The following is a 19,274-nucleotide window of genomic DNA, read 5'->3' on the forward strand; positions in this document are numbered from 1 at the left end:
GCAGATGTTAGGACAGTATAAAAATAAGAAACACTGCATTGAGTTCAGCACACCAAACTCTCAGACTGGTGAGTTTCTCTTGTGACTTCCTGTGTCAGGAAGAGCTCACAGAAAAATCAACCTGCTTGGATGGTTTCTGTTATCCTGCAGATGTTCCACATAGAAATCTCTCACTGAATTTAGTAGGCATTCCATGCATGAAAAAACTGCAGGACAATCAATCTATGGCCCTTGTTACCATAGTATCTGAGTGCCTCACAATCTTTAATGTATTTATCTTCACAATACCCCTGTGAGGTAGGGAAGCATTATCCCCAACTTCCAGATGGGGATTTGAGGCAGGAAGACACTAAGTGACTTGCCCAAGGTCACACAGGAACTTTATGATTGGAGCAGGGAATTGAACCTGCATCTCCTGAGTCCCAGCTTAGTGCCCTAGCTACTAGACCAGGGGTTCTCCAATTGGGATTTGGGACAGCGGGTTGCGAGGTTCTTAAATGGGGGTTCATGAGCTGTTAGCCTCCACCCCAAACCCTGCTTTGCCTCCAGCATTTATAATGGTGTTAAATATATAAAAAAGTGTTTTTAATTTTAATTTATAAGGGGGTGAGGGGCTCACTCAGAGGCTTGCTATGTGAAAGGTTTGAGTACAAAAGTTTGAGAACCACTGTACTAGACAGTATAGTTAACTTGTATTGGGCCTGATCCAGCACCATCCAAGTCAATGACAGTGTATGGGAACAGGAGCAGGGCTATTCAGAGGTTGATGTTTGGTGAATAATGGTATGAGCACAAATCCCCATTTCCTCTTTTTTATTTAATTTTTGTGAAGCCATACCATAGCTGCTCAGTCTGTTGTTCATTTATCATTCTCACTATTAACAGCATTGTTGGAAGAACAGTCATATTCCCCATCTCATTGCTAACAGAACAAATGAGAAATTGTCAATGAACACCACCATAATCCATGGCCTTTTAAGCTGTGGTTTTAGAAAGGAAGTCCTCCTGAGAATATGTATCTGTGAAACAAAGGGCATCTGGAAGGCTACATTCTCTAAAGATTTCTTCTGTTCCTGAGAGAAAAAAAATGGTAGTTCATTCCACTGTGGAGACCCAGATGGGATCCTCTTTTGGATAAATAATAAGAATCATTTTTTACATATTGTAGAAACTCATATATGTGTTGTTAGTTGCTTGCCCATTGTCACAGATCCACAGGATCCGTGCTGCTTTCCAGGTTCTAAACAGTCCCTTGGAGGTACCTGTTCAGAATGCCACCCCCAAGTGTTCTACTCTTCTTTAAGGGTAGGCCATGTTGCCTCTGTGCCTCCAAGACTGATTCTCTGGGCTCTTGCACTCCCATTTCACACTGTGAGTTCCTTCCAGCGAGTCCAACTGAGATAGACTCCTCCTCAGAGACTTTTATACTCTTCAGGGATCAGTGAACCTCAGCAATTATTTGCAGTGACACCAGGCAGCCTTTTCAAAATAAAGTAGAATTTATTAGTCAACTGAAACACTACATCAGAAGCCCTTAGTTTAGCATAGAGAAGCAAAGGTTAAGATATAGTCCATACTGACCAAGCCAGTGCAATCAGCCGTGCTGCTATGGAATCCATTTCTGGCTCTGACTCGCTGTCAGTCTCAGGTGAGAGCTGCTGAGTCTCTCCAACAGCCACCCCCAAGCCCCTGCCAACCCCTGTGGAGTTCACATGTTCTGCCTGCTGGATAAGCATCAGTTGCTCAATCCCTAGGGCTCCCAATGTCTTTGTGGATCGATCCTCCATTGATATGGATCGGTTTCAGACAGTTCTTTAATGACCTATTCATTTCCCCTCCCAATAGTTACATGTCAACACCTCATGTCTCCTGCTCTGCCCCAAGAGCAGCTTTTTATTTTTAACCCTTTTGCACCCACAGGGTAGCAATGCAAAGTACAGAGGGAAACTGAGGCACACACAGGACTAATAAAATAGTGCAGAAAAATTCCACTTCATCACAGCCATTAACTATCCAGATTCATTGGAGTTTTGGGTACCTAAAGAATACAGGATTGATCTCTGCCTGATTACCAGTAGTTAATCTTGCTATAATGAGCAAGTCAATGACAACATAGACTCACGCTTCCATAATGACTACAATGGAAGTTTAGAGTGTGAAAGGAATGCCAGACTGGGGCCCTAATGAATCTGAAATACCTTGTGATCTGTTATGCTTTTCTTCTCTTGAGCATGTCTGAGGTAGGCAACCATGTACAGATGTAACGTGAAGCACTTGGTGGTCATATTAGTTATCTCTAGGTCAAATACACTTTTTTGTCCCTCCTTGTAAATTTCACGTGTGGAATACTGAGTGTATTTATTTTACAGGCTGCCTATCAATTAATGCATCTCTCTTAATCGAAAAAGAACAGTAGAGGTGGAAATAATTTGATACATCAATCCTGTAAAGCTGGGTCATGTTACTCTGATCACCAGTCTTGTTTGTGATTTTGTTTTTTAACTTGTGTAACTTTTTTTTTTCCTTTTTGGTAAGAAAAATCTGATTTTCACTTTGTCTTTGTCCTTTTCCTTAGTCCATCTCTGACCTGGAGAGACGTACAGCATATTATTGTAAGGACTTCACGTGCAGGACATCTGAATTCTAATGACTGGAAAACCAATGCTGCTGGTTATAAGGGTGAGAGCTTCCTTTCTTATTCACCATGACAGGCAAAAACAAAATCTGACATTTAAAGGCGAAGCTGAGGGAAATAATCTCAGATGGTTTGTCTGTCACCTGCAGTATGTGCAGCTTTTGGTCTTTTTCATTAACAAAAGAGAGATGTTCCTTCTCCTCCTTTAAAGACTGGGATTTGAAATTACTAGAAAAGTAAAAATTATGGACTGAATTTTGGTCAACCCTTTCTGCCTACTTTTTGCTACGTTGGTAGCACAAAGCAGGCAGTAAAGTATCTTAACCAGGTGTTTGTGTCTTCCAGGCACAGGTGTACAGATGGTCTAGCTTGCTATTAATGTCACAGAATTTAATGTCAAGCAAACCTGAAATAAAACATTTCAATTCGGGAATATAAGGGATTTTGATTGAAAATGGCGAAATGGAACATTTTGACATTACTGAATAGAAATTTTTTCAGAACATTTCATTCTACACAAAGAAGGCTTTGATATTTCAGCTGTTTGCCCTGATTTGGGATGAAAACAAGTGTTAAAATATCAGACTGTCTCAAGGGACAGAAATCCCAGTTTTTACTCAGACATTTTAAAAAATGTCTAGAGTTTTTTGAAATTTTGAAAACTTCTCACTAAATGTTTTACTGGTTTTGACCAGCTGTTACAGATATATATACATACCATCATAGTCAATGACTAGCAATACTATATAATTCTGCTTATATTTTAGAGATGGGCTAAAATTGGACCTTGAATCTAAACACCTCTGAATTTCAAGATGGTTTAAATTCTAGTTCCTATTTCTAAACCCTTTATTGGCTTTATTTCTGGGTTGGATGCAAAACTCAGATGGTCTATTTCTGATTCCATTCTCATGAGAATTCCACCCAAGTTTTAAGATGAGCCTATCTTGTGAGATTTATGCCATTTTGTGCCAAAAACTCCTGAGAATAGTTCACAAAGTATCAGAGCAATCAAATTTTCACACAATTTCACACTAAAATTTGGCCTCGAATCTAAGCCCTAGCTTTAACCTATTCCAGACCACAGAACATCCACCACGTAACATATTTAATATGTAATTCTGCCCCATGATATTTCCGCTGCATCTGAATTAGAAACAGAAAAAAGGCCCCGTTCGTTTTTGGATCCAGTCCAGAACCTAAACGATAGAGGATAGTTTTGAAAATGGGGATTCAACTCCAGACTGCCTCAAAATTAAAATGTTTTCACATTCAAGGTTCTGGTTTTGACCCATTTACAATGCATATAAAAAAGATAGAGAGAGGTACGAAGGCCCAAACCTACATGCAAGAAAACACAGAGAGATACTTAATGATGTTGTCAATATAGTACTTGTCACTGTGAGGCATAGCCTGGCATTAAAAATGTATTGGAAGGAAATGTGTATTGATATCTTATTATTGTGCTTGAAACTATCTAGACTATGTCTTCAAGTTTTGTAAATTGTAGCATTTTGGTTACTATCTAATTTTCAGAATTCTATCCCTTTGTATTTTTTCACCTGTTCCCAAGAAAGGCAATAACGTCATAGTACTCAGTATCATACTCTGATGTATCTTAGAGCAGTTGTCTCTCATTAACAAATTGAAGAGTTGTATTAACACATGTTATACTAGCAGCAGCAACAGAGCCTTTATAGTTACAACAATTCTTTCTCTGGCTTAACCCCCAACAACTGGAAGACACACTGTGTTTGAATTGTGGTGGCTGATATTTATGAGGTAAAGGAGTTAAGGAGGGTTTCTCCCCCACTTGTCTAAAATCAGGAAAGTAGATGTGGATGACTGTGGGGAGGCAGGAAATACAACTTCACCTGGCAAAACTCGGCAGTAGACTTCATGGTGGAATTCAAAAGGAGCAAGACAAACCAAGTGCCTCGACCTCTGTGGAGCTAAGGATCAACTTTAACCCAAATAAAGCACCAGTTTTAACTAAATTATTTTGGCAACTTAGGCTAAGCAAATGGTTCCAATAAAAATTCATCTCTCTTTAAACCTCTGTTGGTTTTGGATAGAAAAGAAGCAAAAGAGTTAGATTAAATCACAACATCCAAACCTGAGCTCAAAGGGGGAGTTGCACACCGCTGCTGGCAAGAATGATACTGTATTTTACTAGTGCACGTGGCAATATTTAGTATAATATTTCACTATTATCCTTCGCTGCTGCCAAGAGTAACAGTTAAAGTATGGGTTTTTCATAGATGAATTACTCTGATCCTTGTGGAATTGTATCATAATTTTGTTGATGTCAAGACCCATATTTCTTCCAAAGTATGTTCATAACAAGGCCGAAAAGAGAATTTTTCTGAAATTGACTAAGGCAAAGTGAGGCACAAGAAACAAGCTGCCTTTCTTCCATGAATGCTAGAAGATAAAGGAGAAGGGGGCGGGGGGATTGGTTCTTTAGAAATGAGAAATCAAAGGGTGAAAACAACAAAAACTTGGAAGAACCTCTCACTCAAAGGGTCAGCAAAAGCTGGTACTTGAAAGTGGGTCAGCCTGCCTGTTCAGTGGGCTGGCTGGCTGGGCTGCATGGCAACACCGTCCCTCAGCACAGTTACTCTCACTGTTTGTCATTGGGGAACAGAAAGGAGGAGCTCACAAATGTAGCTATTGGCTACAAGGTCTCCAGTTTTCTTTCTTTCTTTTTTACACTAATGAAAGATTAACTAATGAATAATACTTGAGCTGCCTTATGCTTTGCACTGCAGCGATACCACTTTTCCTCTCCCCCTTCCTCCTTCCAGTATACTTTTTCTGGAGAATAAACAGCACTTATTAAATACCAGTCAACTGAATGAATCTCATGGTCAGAAAACCGGTTTTCTTTTTAATTATTATTTCACTGAGAGTCAACAGGTGTCTTTACACAGTAGCTTAAGACAAGGCACTCTCAAAAAATAAATAGTTTTGAAAATATATTTTACAAGCACTCCCAGTCACAGACCTTGGTCATATGGTTTGCAGTACATCCTTGATCACTACAAAAAATTGGCAAACTATAGAATGCTCAGCATGGCTAGATTCTACCTGTTATTCCACCTCAAATAATTTCTTTTTATAACTAATGCAGGCCTCTGGTCTAGCAAAAAGTTAGAGAGCATCCTTTTTCCTTCCTTCCTTAGGGGTATCAAAACGGTTGATCTTTATCTACTACAAGTAGATTGCTTTGGAAAGGTTACTTCCTCTTTCAAGTGTTCAGTCAGCAGTGTAGGTTGATATTGAAATCATAAAAGAAGAATGCAGCATCAGTGCTCACTTGTCTATAGGTTGAAAGAAAACAGAATGCAACAAAGTAATTTTAAGAAGCATAATCATCTCTTCTGAATGGCATCACTGAGCAGGTATTCACAGTTAGGATCTTAATTTAAGGAGCTTCCCATTTCATACTTCTTTACGTGGTACTAAAGTTCCATGAGCAGTCCAAGACTGTGCATTCTAGCGGCGAGTACAGCATTAGGGGGTCAGGAATGCCAGAATTCTAATCCTAACTCTGCCAGTGATTTACTATGTGGTCTTGCAACTCATTTCACCCCTGCCTCACTTTCCCTCATCTCTAAAATGGAGATAATATTACTTATGAGAGCAAAATCCAATTTAGTGAAAAATATCAAAACTTTAACAGATTGTTTCCATTTTCTGACCACCTCTACAGGCTTTTGCCCCACTGGAGACATTCCAGTTGCCTGTAAGAACTGCAAGTGATATGTACCTTTTTGCATCCCACCTCCCCAGCAGTATAGCTATGGTTTGTAAAGCAATGACAGGGCATTTAAGACCTAATCATTGATGGCAACTAAATGTCACCACTGACTTCACTGGGAGCAGGAGAGAGCCCTTAACATTTGAATAGGCCCTTGAAGGTATAAACTGCTGTATAACTGCTGAGTATTCTTATGATGTGCAGAGCTTGTATTGGATGGGGGCAACATTGGAGAAACACAGAAAGAGGAAAATAAGACAACACCATTTGTATTCTGATAATAGATCAGGTTTAAACTGATGTCAAAGGTAAGTATTCAAACAAAATTCAGAGAACAACTGCAGTGTCTGCACAACATTGTGGGTTATTTCAAAAGAGCTGAATCAGCTTCCCATACACATTCCGTCACACATTTTAAATCATGATTTAAGAATTAGATTCTAATCATTGCTAACAAATATAAGAATTCTGAATGTGACAAACTTTACATTCTAAGCTCTCTTGATTTATAGCAGCCACCTATGAGACCTTTTGTCAGCCAAAAATACTCAGGCTACATCTACATTACGGGGGGGGGTCGATTTAAGATACGCAAATTCAGCTACGTGAATAGCGTAGCTGAATTTGACGTATTGCAGCCGACTTACCCCGCTGTGAGGACGGCGGCAAAATCGACCTCTGCGGCTTCCCGTCGACGGAGCTTACTCCCACCTCCGCTGGTGGAGTAAGAGCGTCGATTCGGGGATCGATTGTCGCGTCCTGACGGGACGCGATAAATCAATCCCCGAGAGGTCGATTTCTACCCGCCAATTCAGGCGGGTAGTGTAGACCCAGCCTCAGAGTGCAGTTCTCTCTGGCCATACCCTATTCCTCCCCCCTTAGGGGCTGCAGGTCAGTGTAGTAGTATAGAACCAGTCCCATAGCTCTGCATCACCCAGGGAACCCTCTTAAACCAACACCGTAAAAAAAGGTGCAGTAGCACACAGAGTCTAGACCATTGAATGTAGGATAACTCAATAGAGGATTCTAGCATCCTTCATCAGGGCCCTAGCATCTGCCACTCTGCTATGGCATTCTAATACTTCACGCATTATATTTATCAAGAAGCAGGAAAGACTATTACATCATGCACCTTCCAACAAAAGCCAGATCCTTCAGCAATCACCTTTAATCAGCAAATTAAGCGCAGGGGAGGGGAATGAAAAAACACCTTCATTAATGAAATGTCCTTGAAAACTGCCGAGTCGGTATGACCCCATGAGTTAGTTGAGCAGGCCCTCAGCTTCCCAGTCCATGTGGATTTAAAGTTTGAGAGATATCCCCAAGCTATTTCCTTGACCACAGTTGAACATCTAGATGCTATTATTAATTTATGGCCTTACCTGATTAATTTCATTTTAACTCTCATTTTGCTGCCCTTTGCTTACATCATGGGCTTTTGGTGGTGTTCTGAACACATGAGGGCAGCACTCGGCATAGTACCAAGGAAGCAGATAGAAGAAGTCCCTAAAATTAACTGGGATTCTGTCAGAAATGTAGTCCCCTACTTCTCACAATAAGGAACCACATTGGCAGAATACACACTATAGGTGTGGAAGAGGAGGAGTGCCCAGTGATAGTGGTGACCATTTAGAATTGTCAAACAAGTTTAAATATCACAGAAATCATAGGATTGACGCCAGCACCTTTATCATTTCATTTGTATAAAGTATCATTACAGTTATTCCTGTGGAAACTGAGGGGTGGAGGAGATATAATATAAATAGTCGGGGAAATAGGGCCATAAATCTTTAATTTTTCAATACAGGGTTTTAGATGATTGTGGGACCTAGACATTATAGGGTTTCATTTGGCAGACATTGGCTCTTGTTTCCTAGATCATTTCCTCCATCCCATCAGCAAATGCTCAGATGGCAGTTATCAGTAATGTTAAAATTACTTTGGAAGCTATTCAGTGCTCCAAATTTAAAATTGGTTAAACAAATTGCCTGGTTTCTGAACCTTATCTGCCTTTGCAAGAATCACCAAATGTATTTGGGATGCTGGGGAAGGTAGAGCAGAAAGTGAGAGGAGATCTTGTGTAGGATTCTGCAACCTGAAAGCTTGCAGGAGCCTTCTCAGGGATTTTTATTTTTGCTTAATAGAAATTGATATACCTTCCAATTTTGCTTTTTTAAATTAAAAGAGATAGCTGAGCGCAGGAACAACAGCTACATGGTTAGGTAGTTCCAGAGATGAGGAGTTCCAGAGAAAGGAAAAAAGATGCCTGGAAAGAGCCCAAAAAATCCTCATTTCTCCTCCCAACTTTAAACCCATCAAAAGCTCCTCTAGCTGAGGCTGCTATGTCTGCAGTGCTCTGTTCCCTGCTGGCCCTAGGAACCAAGGGATTGGTTGTAAAATCAAACTGGGAAAGTCTGAGCGGACACACCTTTTTAAGATCAGTGACTAGCTACATAAAGGAACGTAGACTGACCATAACATATTGTAATACACCCTAATTTGCTTTTCTGCATTTATAGTATTCATATATTGTCGGCCTGATTTACCACTATGTTGGTTCGGTTTGACAGCGGTGTGACTCCGTGGTTTTCAGTGGACTTAGTCTACCCTAAAACTGGAGTAACAGTGATAAATCAGTCCATACACTTATTTATATTACAGTAGCACCTACAAACCCTATTCAAGGATGAGATGGATTGTGGTTGGCACCTTACAAACAAGCAATAAAGAAGACAGTCCTTGCCCCAGAGAGCTTCCAGGCTTGGTATCCATTGCATAATCCAGGCTATGAACAAACAGTTTTCAAGAAATGTACATTATAAAAATTGCAGACTGAACTGACAGCACCCAACACCAGCCAGCCCACGGATAAGATAACATTTGACTTTTCCCCTTTAATACACCTTAATCCAACCCTTTCTCAAAGCCTGGGGGGAAGAAAAATTAGCCTTGTAGCATGCATGCCCTATAGGTCAACAGACTCAGGCTCTGCATGAAAAACTAAAATGATACCTTTCCAGTTTGCAATAATAACTATTCCTAGTAAGACTAGAGTTATTGAATTAAACATGAGTAAGAAATGGTTATGCTGGAAAGACAGAACACTTTGCCTTTAGTCCTTAAAAATAAAAAGCCCAAGGAATATGTGCAATCACTTAATTACATTGATGTGCACTGTTATAACAACCGTCCTTGGAAATTGGGAGATTTTGCAATCTAGTTGCCTAGCTTTACACATACACCCATGGGAATTCTATGCAGATGTTAGGTGCAGAGTTTTGTGGGTGGAGCTCAGTTCTCGTTCTCTCTCTCTCAGGGCCAATGGAGTTTGATTTTCATTGTGTTTTATTGGGTATTTTCAGTAATTATATTCACAAATATTCTGCCACCAGGATGACTATATTGTTTAGTTGACAGAGTTTGGGACTGGGATTCAGGGCTCTTAGGGTGAAATCATGGTCCCATTGAAGTAAATGGGAACTTTGCCATTAACTTGCAAGGGTCCAGGATGTCACCCTTAGGTCTATTTTTTACATTGCCAATTACTCTGAGACTTTGGCCAATTGTTTAACTTCTCTTTGTCTTAGTTCACTTATCTGTACCTATTATAATACTTACTCACCTTACAGGGTTATTGAGATGGATATTTAATTATAAATACTTATTGTATTATTATTTATTAAATATGTATACCGTAACCACAATTTATGTTTTAGTCATCCATCTGTTGCTGAAATCTGATACTGTCCCTGTGCTCAGTCAGGTGTTCTTTTAACTGTTGATATTTTACTGGAATATAAGCACTTTCAAAAAGATACAGAAATTGCATAAGGCAACACAAGAGAGATGTTCTTCACTATGTACCTGATACTCTAAGCAGCACAGAAATGGTATTTGTGTGTCTATAGCTAAAGATCTGTCAGCATTTCCACTTCTAATTCACTCAACTAATCTGTCATAATTTGTTCTGAGTTATTTGCTTATAAATTCTCAGTGAAAGGTTGTTTGTTTGTTTGTTTTCTGTAATCCAAATATGGTTAGATCCATCTGCTTTTAATATCTAGAGTAAACCTCAGATTTACATTCAAGGGGAAATTTGGCCTGAAGAGTCTTAAAAAGGGAAATGAGGGTTTTTTTAAATACATTTTGTGCTCCAGGCACAAATGGCTTGTTTTGTTTAAAGAAAATTTACAGACAGTTGGTTTTGCAATGGAGTTGTCTCTTTTGGAGAAATACACTGTAAAATGACCATCACTGAGTTTAAAAATTATATCTTACATTACCACACATGTAGGGTGACCAGATGTCCCGATTTTATAGGGACAGTCCCGATTTTGGGGTCTTTTTCTTATATAGGCTCCTATTACCCCCCACCCCCTGTCCCGATTTTTCATATTTGCTGTCTGGTCACCCTACACACATGCATCATAGCCAACTTTCTTTCAACAAACCTTTTATAAAGCTAACTTCTTGTAGTCCACGAAAGCTTATGCTCTAATAAATTTGTTAGTCTCTAAGGTGCCACAAGTACTCCTGTTCTTTTTGCGGATACAGAATAACACGGCTGCTACTCTGAAACCTTTTATAAAGCTAGTGCACCAGCATATAACCCTTAGATTTATTCCCTTCATACAGGAGGAGTCATTTTATAAGAGATAGAAATGAATGGCTTCAGTGCAGTCTTTATAGCCAAAATCCTATTATACAGTGTGATACCCGTGCCAGAGGGTGGGAGGCAATCATAGAAAAAGTAGGGGTAGGGCAGATTTTCTCATTCTATCATGACACTTTTCACGAGGTAACTTTTCTAGGGACAAAGGAAAGAACAGGTTTCTTGATCACTCTGATAAAATTCTCAACAAATATGATAAATGCGATGGTGTTTTTCTGTGATGTGGATGACAATGCATCCATTGGTAGTGGACTTAACTAGTGACCTATTTCTGATAAGCTATCAAATGACCATCAAAGTGTAATGACTTTCATTACTGCCCAGGGCCTGATTTGCATCACTGACCCAGAAGTGAAGAGCTCTGTCTTCTATTACAAGTCCTTTTAGTCAACCAGTCTTCATCTAGTGAATAAGCTAATATGCAGGTGTATTTTAAATTCCTGAAATAGGCAATTACTGTGAGGATGTAATTATAAATGCAATCTGCAGGTTGATTTTCTGCATCCTAAGGTGGTCTTTGTTGTTTTTTAAGGTGGATTTAGGTCTCATAAAGGATGCTATATTGACAAAACTGCAAACGGAAACATTTTATCCACCAGACTGAACCGACAGTGGAAGTATAAACTTCCACATGCTGCTCTGCCAGTGTGCCACAGACCTCTCTATTTTATTTCTTATAGATCACAGAACAGTCAATAGTGACTTTCAGTCAGATAGTTCGATCTACCAATAAAATCTATATGGTAGTCTTGCGTGTGGTGTTGGATAATATAGTGTTGGTATTGTCTGAAGAAATCAAGCTGTACTGATACAAATAATCACTGGGTAACTCCTCACTTAAAGTGGCCCAGGTTAACGTTGTTTCATTGTTACGTTGCTGAACAATTAGGGAACATGCTCGTTTAACGTTGTGCAATGCTCCCTTCTAACGTCTATTGGCAGCCGCCTGCTTTGTCCACTGCTTGCAGGAAGAGCAGCCTGGTGGAGCTAGCTGGTGGGTGGTTGGAACCAGAGTGGACTGAAAGCCCCCCTATCAGCTCCCACTATTAGCTCCTCACTCCCCTAAGTTCCCTGTGCAGCAGCTGCCCAGCAGGCTACCAATTGCAGCTGTCCCTCCCCCCACTGCCTTGTGCTGCTCCTGCCCTCTGCCTGGGAGATGCTCCCCGAGACTCCTGCTTGCTGTGGGGGGGAGTAAGAGGGGGCCTAATGTCAGGGGGGACACACGACAGAGGGAGCTTCCAGGCAGCAGCAGCTGCAGCTGTGGTTGGGTCTCAGCTTGCTGATCTAATTAACAAGGCAGTGTACTTCTGACCCCACTCTTCATATTAAAGGGGAAATCTCTCTCTCTCTCTCTCTCTCACACACACACACACACACACACACACACACACACACAGGGTGTGTGTTTCTGTCTCTGTCTGCCCTCCCTCCTTTCCTGCTGCCTTGTACAGTAGAGTGTGAGAGTTAACCCTTGAGGGCTCAGTCAATTGCTAGTTCATCATTTAGCAGTAAGGCATTCCCTGGGAAATATCCCACCCTCTTACTCCTCCACCTCAACCAAGCTTCACAATCATCACTGTGTACCAGTATTAAATTGTTTGTTTAAAACTTATAGAGTGTGTGTGTGTATATATATATATATATATATTACTTACTTATAGAGTCTTTGTCTGGTGAAAAAGAATTCCCTGGAACCTAACCCCCTCATTTACATTAATTCTTATGGGGAAATGGGATTCACTTAACATCGTTTCGCTTAAAGTTGCATTTTTCAGGAACATAACTCCAACGTTAAGTGAGGAGTTACTGTAATTACATGTAGAAGTTAAGCACAAGTTTTATTGAACAAATAATGTACATTGTATCCTTTTTCTGATTATTTGCTATCACTTTTCTATCTACATATCTGGCCCCCAAATTTTCAGTGTATCCCATTGGAATGTAATGTAATAAAGAGGGTAGTACACAGTGCACCTTTCTGTCCTACAAACGGACTATTATGTTGTGTGATCCTTGGAACAGAAACTGAAAATTCCTTCTATTCCTGCCGAGTCCTTAGAGTTATCTGTATTTTGGGGAAATATGTGGTTTTCTGTTGTCTTGGTTCTAAACAGAAACATTTATATTTTGGTTATAAGCAGAAACATAAAAATGCAAGGAATACGATTGCATTCTTTCCATGCCCTCCTTTGAGTTTCAAATACATTATGTGAATTTGAAAAGCCTGAGTGTTGGTTTTATCCCCAAGAGTAAAAAGAACAGTATCACATAATTTGTTGTTGGCTGTGCAGTACAGTTATGAGTTTCAAAAGTCAAATCCCATTATTTTAAATTACTGGTAGCTTTTGGCACAACACAAGTGAATTGAGATTTAAGGATGTGGCTGAAAAATACTAAGTTCCGATTCAAAATCTCAAAAATTCTTTTAGTTGAAATTGACATAGGCCAAATAGGACAAAGCTTAAGCAGTGCTGCTTAAAAACAAACACATTTTCCTGGTAGCATCCTTTACCATCCCTTCATTTTTCCTTTAAATACATCTGCTTTATACTTGACATACCAAAATACTTCTAACATTTGCAATAAAACTAATCAAATGACAGAAATTAATTAAAGAAATGTGGAATTAGAACTATATTTAGTAAGTTATCCATCTTTAATAACCTGTCAAAAGTAGAAGTTTGGGAAGAAGATCTATTCTAAGATTATCTTGCAGAAAGATGAGGGATGAAAAAAGTTGTAGGATGAGTAAGAAGGGGAGAGTGGCTAATTTCAGGAGTCTTAAGAATCTTCTCATGTTTAAGATATTGTGAAATCCTTTAAAAAAATATATTGACCAAATTCCTGTGAAATACAGACATCCTTGTAGATGAGAAGGACAATCTACAGGCAAGCCGGGAGAATTGAAAGGGGGAAGCTTTTCACTGCCAATTAAACACAGATGTTTTGGAATCTCTGTTGTCAAGTACAGAGTTGCCAGCACACTATCTGGCATCAGCATATCCAAAAAAAACCCCACAAGATCTAAAACACAGTCTAACAGAGCAATCCTGTGTAAAGAGGAGTACTGCAAAATTTCCTAATCAGGTGTAATAATGTTCCTGTTTACTTTCACCACAGCGCTAGTTACACTTGCACCTCTGTCTGGTAAATATGCACAAAACCAATACAGCTGTGGAAACAAATTCAGATTCAGTCTTGTATTTTAAAGCATTTCAGTGCAGATGATTCTGTCCTCATTTGATTTTCAGTGAGATTGATATAGATGTCTGGGTCTAGAATAACACAAAACAAATCCAAAAATCCAAAGAAATCCTGTGATTTTATTTCTCCAAATCTAGCTGAGCAATATCTAAAAGCACAGAAACATGCCATATATAGTGACATTTCAGGCAAGTAATTTTGCAGATTCCAGCTGGCTGGATACATACCAGTAGCTTTAGAAGAGATCAGGGGCCAGATCCACAACTGGTGTAAATTCACTTCACTGGCAATTTACGCCAGTTGAGACTCTTCCCCCAGATGTATTTCTAAACTCTCATACTGCCAGCAGTGTCTTCTATTGATTCAATATTGGTAGTATAAAGCATGCACCAACATGAACATTAGGCAATACCTCTACACTTTAAAAGCCATTTTCAGGGATTGGAAAACTAGAGAGAATAGTGACAATTGCTGGATAATATCAAATGAGGAGAAGACATTCTGCCTCCTATGTAGTTGTTTCATTTGTTTCTGTCAATCCAGTATCTGAAGAGGGATATAATAATCAGACGCTTTTACAGTGGCTAAACAGTCTGTGAGAAGAGGTGATCAGAAGAACTGAAGATCATTTCATTAAAATGGACAAGGACAAAATCTGGTAGCATAACTTACATTCTGTTTAGCTCTATTAGACATTATAAGTACTGTATTTTCAATGTGGCCCAATTCACCTAGAGACTGTATGAGATTTTAAATTATGACTGAATTTATAAATAACAGCCATTAATACTTCTGCATATGACCAAATCTTGGGAATAGATTCTGTCCTTTAAAGGCTGCACTTCAGAGGGGGCAGCACATAATACGAGGTTTACATCACCTTTATGTATAAACAAGAACAGTCTTTTCCTAAACATCCTACATCTTTTCCTATACATGAGAGCGTTGGCCCAAAATAAAGGGATTATGTACCTTTCCTAGAAAAACTCGGGAAGATCTGATAAGCTTGCACAGTTAATCGTTGCTAGATGGTCTCTGCTTTTATAGTGGGGGTTGGAGGAGCTGCTCTGTGGATAAATAAATGGACATTAGCCTCTAGAAATGTTAGTTATTCTTCTTTAATGGTAAGAAGAGTAAAGAGATCAGCTAAAATTCAATATTTGCTTTGTGAGACTAGTTTTCTCTTAAACCTGTCCTTTTATGTATATGTAAAGCTCTGTGCACACCTGTGAAACAGTATAAACAATAGTAGGCCAAGTTACATGTGTGTGCATGAGGAGATACATGGCTCAAGGAACACTTTTGCCCTTTACACCCCTGAGCAACCCATGGAGCACAGTTGCAGTCCCTCCTCTCAGAGAGTGCAGAGGCTGCTTCCTCCCAACACGCCTGACACCATTATTATGTCAAAGAGAGTGGAGAGGAGGTAGGACCATGGGCTCCCTATGCATTGACCAGCCAGCAGAGTTAAATGGGCATGGGGGGGAGTATGTTGCTACTGAAGTGGCACAGCGACAGGTTTGCTCCCATTCCATATTCCTCTTCTCTGTCAATGAGGTAGAAATCTCCCTGAAGCTCTGCCTGTGAAGGGCCATCTCCACACCATCACTAACATAGGCAGAGCCATAAAGTCACAAATGAACCCAATAATAATTCCTAGTAATTATGATGTGCAGCACATAATGTGTAGTGTGCCTGGCTCTTACCCTGCACCTGTATCAGCCTTCACTAGACAGCAAAGACAACACATCATGATTACCTTGCTAATGTTGTTTTCCTACCTGTGTCAGCAGAACTGAGTCCGCATTCTTTTGCAATAGCAATCACATCTCTAGATGTTACCCCAATGGCACGCCTAGCCCTATATGTGCTGTCAATGTAATTTTTTACCATTCTTGGAGGTGCCAGAATTGGTTACTGTCAGACACAGCAGCAGCAGAAGTAGAGTTCATAAGCATCACCAATTTGTGTACAAATGAAGGGGTGTGATTTGAAGACAGTGGGAAAGAAGATTAAACCCTCTTTTCTTTTATGATGGGAGTGATCAGCAACTTTTGTTAACTCTGTAATGTTTTCCTAAATTATTATTTAGTGTCTGAAAATGATGGCCCTGTCTCAGTCCCTGCAGCTGCCAGCCAAACCCACTTGATCAAGGGCTTTGAAGTGTAGGCACTGCAGACAGTCAAATATCAGCTGTCTGGAAGATTTCCACATGGAAGTCTTTAGTAGCACCACTGACTTGATTTGGATGGGAATATTTTTCAAGGAAGTATGTATTATGCTTAAAGTGTGTGTGTGTGTGTGTGTGTGTGTGTGTGTGTGTGTGTGTGTGTGTGTGTGTGTGTGTGTGTGTGTGTGTGTGTGTAAAAAAACAGGTGCCAAGCCTCTTAGTCCTACTTCTCATTTTCCATACAAAAGAGTTTAAACATTAACTGTAATGATGGTGATGGACAATTAACATAAGCACCATCATCCTTACTGTTAATCTCTTCTCATGAATTAAAAATGAGCACAACTTCATTTTAAAAATAGGTGTTAAAAGTAGGAAAGATAGTGGGGGAGGAGGAGTTGTTCTGTAAATATTTCAAACCAGCCATTTTTTAAAGTGTGAATATTCAGGCTCTGGTTCCTCAGGAAACTCAGTGTGTATGTAGGGTAGAGGAAACCACTTTGGGCTCAACCAGAGGTCTGCCTGACCAGGGGTGTACTTGAACAGACTCCTGCCATCACCAAAGCCTGCTATACACCCTCCCACTCAGCTGGGTCAGGAGTGGGTGTGCAAGGGTGGGGAACGAGCAAAGGTTTGGCTCTTCCCTGTCCCCTGTCTCCCAACATATCAGCTGTGCCAACTGCTTCCCCTGGGAGCAAAAAACTATATTTCTATGAGTTATCCCAAAGATTTCTCTATTAGGTAATATGGTGGCAATAACACAGACCTCATTCCCTCTTGTTGAAATCAGTTGCTATACCAGTTATGTCTGCACAATTGATAGGCATATTGAGAGCTACTTCCACCCATATAGCTGGTCCTAGTCTGGGTGAACAGTGTGACGTTCCTCAGTAGGAGCTTGCATACCACAGTGAAGGGCACAGCATAAAAACAGACAGATAAGTAGATAACTGTACGTTACTTAAAAGTCCCTCTTTTCCCAAGAAGACGTTTACACCTAAGAGCTTTTTCATTTAACCTCATTGACTCCAGTGGCCATATTTATGAAATGAGGAATTGCTCAGCCCATGCTTTATTTGCCCTCATATAGTATTGATGAACCTTCTTCCTTGTCCATTTATTTTTGCAGTGGACATTTGCAGTATTTTTCAGTACAAAGAATTCAAAAGTCTGGGGGAAGGGCTTTGAGGTCTTAGGTTGCCAATACTGAAATATCCTTGGAATTTCTAAATATCACAGATGACAATTTCCTAGTTCAAGAAGTGTGCAACCAACATGAGGGAATTCTGTGTTAGACCTCATCTTCACAGATAAATAGGAACTGATTACAAAAATAAAAATTAATGGTCGCTTAGGTACAAGTATCGTGACTTGATCACATCTATAATATGCAACAGAATAAAGTCTAAATCAGTAATATAGATCCTTGGTGCTTTAAAAGGGCTAGTTTCACAAAGCTGAAAACAATTATGAGCCAAAATCAGCTGTGAGGAAAAAATTAATCAGAAAAATGTGAATTATAATTGGGAATTGTTTAAGAATACTTCACTAGATGCCCAGAACGCCACAATTGAGGAAGAAGGCTAAATTATTTAAAACACTGATCTGGTTTAGAGGGGAAGTGAAGGCAGCTATAAAAAAATGTATAACAAATGTATAACAAATGGAAGAAAGGGATAGTATAGTAGTGAATATAATTAGGAAGCTCGGAATTGTAGAAAATGTATAAGGGAAGCAAAGGGACACAAGGAGGAATCTATAGTCAGCAGATTTAAAGGATAATAAGAAGGCAGTATATTAGGAACAAAGGAATCCTGACAATAATATTGGTCCATTACTAGATGGAGATGGTAGAATTATTATTAAATGTTTCTGTTCTATATTTGGGAAAAAACTGATGATGTAGTCCCATTATATGATGCTGATAATACTCTTTCCATTCCATTAGTATCTCAGGAGTATGTTATCCGGCATCTACTTAAGTCTGACTTTTTCAAATTAGCAGGTATAACATGCATCTAAGCATTTTAAAAGACCTGCGTGAGGTCTTTTAAATGCTGGACCATTAATGTTGATTTCAATAAGTCTTGAAGGATTGGGGGAAATTTCAGAAGACTGGAAGAAAGCCAATGTTGTGTCAATATTTAAAAAAGGTAAATGGGATGACCTGGGTAATTATAGGCCTATCAGTCTAACATCAAAACAGAGCAAGATAATGGAGCAGCTGATACTGGACTCAGTCAATAAAGTATTAAAGGAGGGTAATATAATGAATGCCAATCAACATGGTTTATGAAAAATAGATCCTCTCACACTATCTTGATATCTGTTTTGATGAGATTATAAATTTGGTTGATAAAGATAATAGTGTTGATATAATATACTTAGATTTCTCTAAGGCATTTGACTTGGTACCATACAACATTTTGATTAAAAAACTAAAATGATATAAAATTAACATTGCACACATTAAATAGATTAAAAGCTGCCTAACTGATAAGTTCTCAAAATGTAATTGTAAAAGGGGAATCATTGTCAAGCATGAGTGTTTCTAGTGGAGTCCCACAGGGATCTGTTCTTGGACCTCTGCTATTTAACATTTTTATCAGTGACCTGGAAGAAATCAAAATATCATCACTGACACAAAACTTGGAGGAGTGGTTAATAATGAAGTGGACAGGTCACTGAACAGAGTGATCTGGATTGTTTGGTGAACTGGGCACATGCAAATAATATGTGTTTAATATGCCTAAATGTCAATGTGTATATCTGGAGCAAAGACTGTAGGCCATACTTCCACAATGGGGGCCTCTGTCCTGGGAACCAGTGA

General features: G+C 39.4%; 1 protein-coding gene across 4 annotated transcripts in view; it reads left to right on the top strand.

The window, feature by feature from the left end:
* PCSK5 (proprotein convertase subtilisin/kexin type 5) overlaps window positions 1-19,274 on the top strand; it is a 296,986-nt gene that overhangs the window by 176,887 nt on the left and 100,825 nt on the right. For all 4 annotated transcript variants that reach the window (XM_005297736.4, XM_024105417.3, XM_042850577.2 and 1 more), the window contains one exon: window positions 2,576-2,679. In XM_005297736.4, the coding sequence (XP_005297793.2) occupies window positions 2,576-2,679 (104 nt within the window). The remainder of the gene's footprint in view (window positions 1-2,575; window positions 2,680-19,274) is intronic.

Source organism: Chrysemys picta, chromosome 6, assembly GCF_011386835.1.
Source record: "Chrysemys picta bellii isolate R12L10 chromosome 6, ASM1138683v2, whole genome shotgun sequence".
In the NCBI taxonomy this organism is placed as follows: domain Eukaryota; kingdom Metazoa; phylum Chordata; order Testudines; family Emydidae; genus Chrysemys; species Chrysemys picta.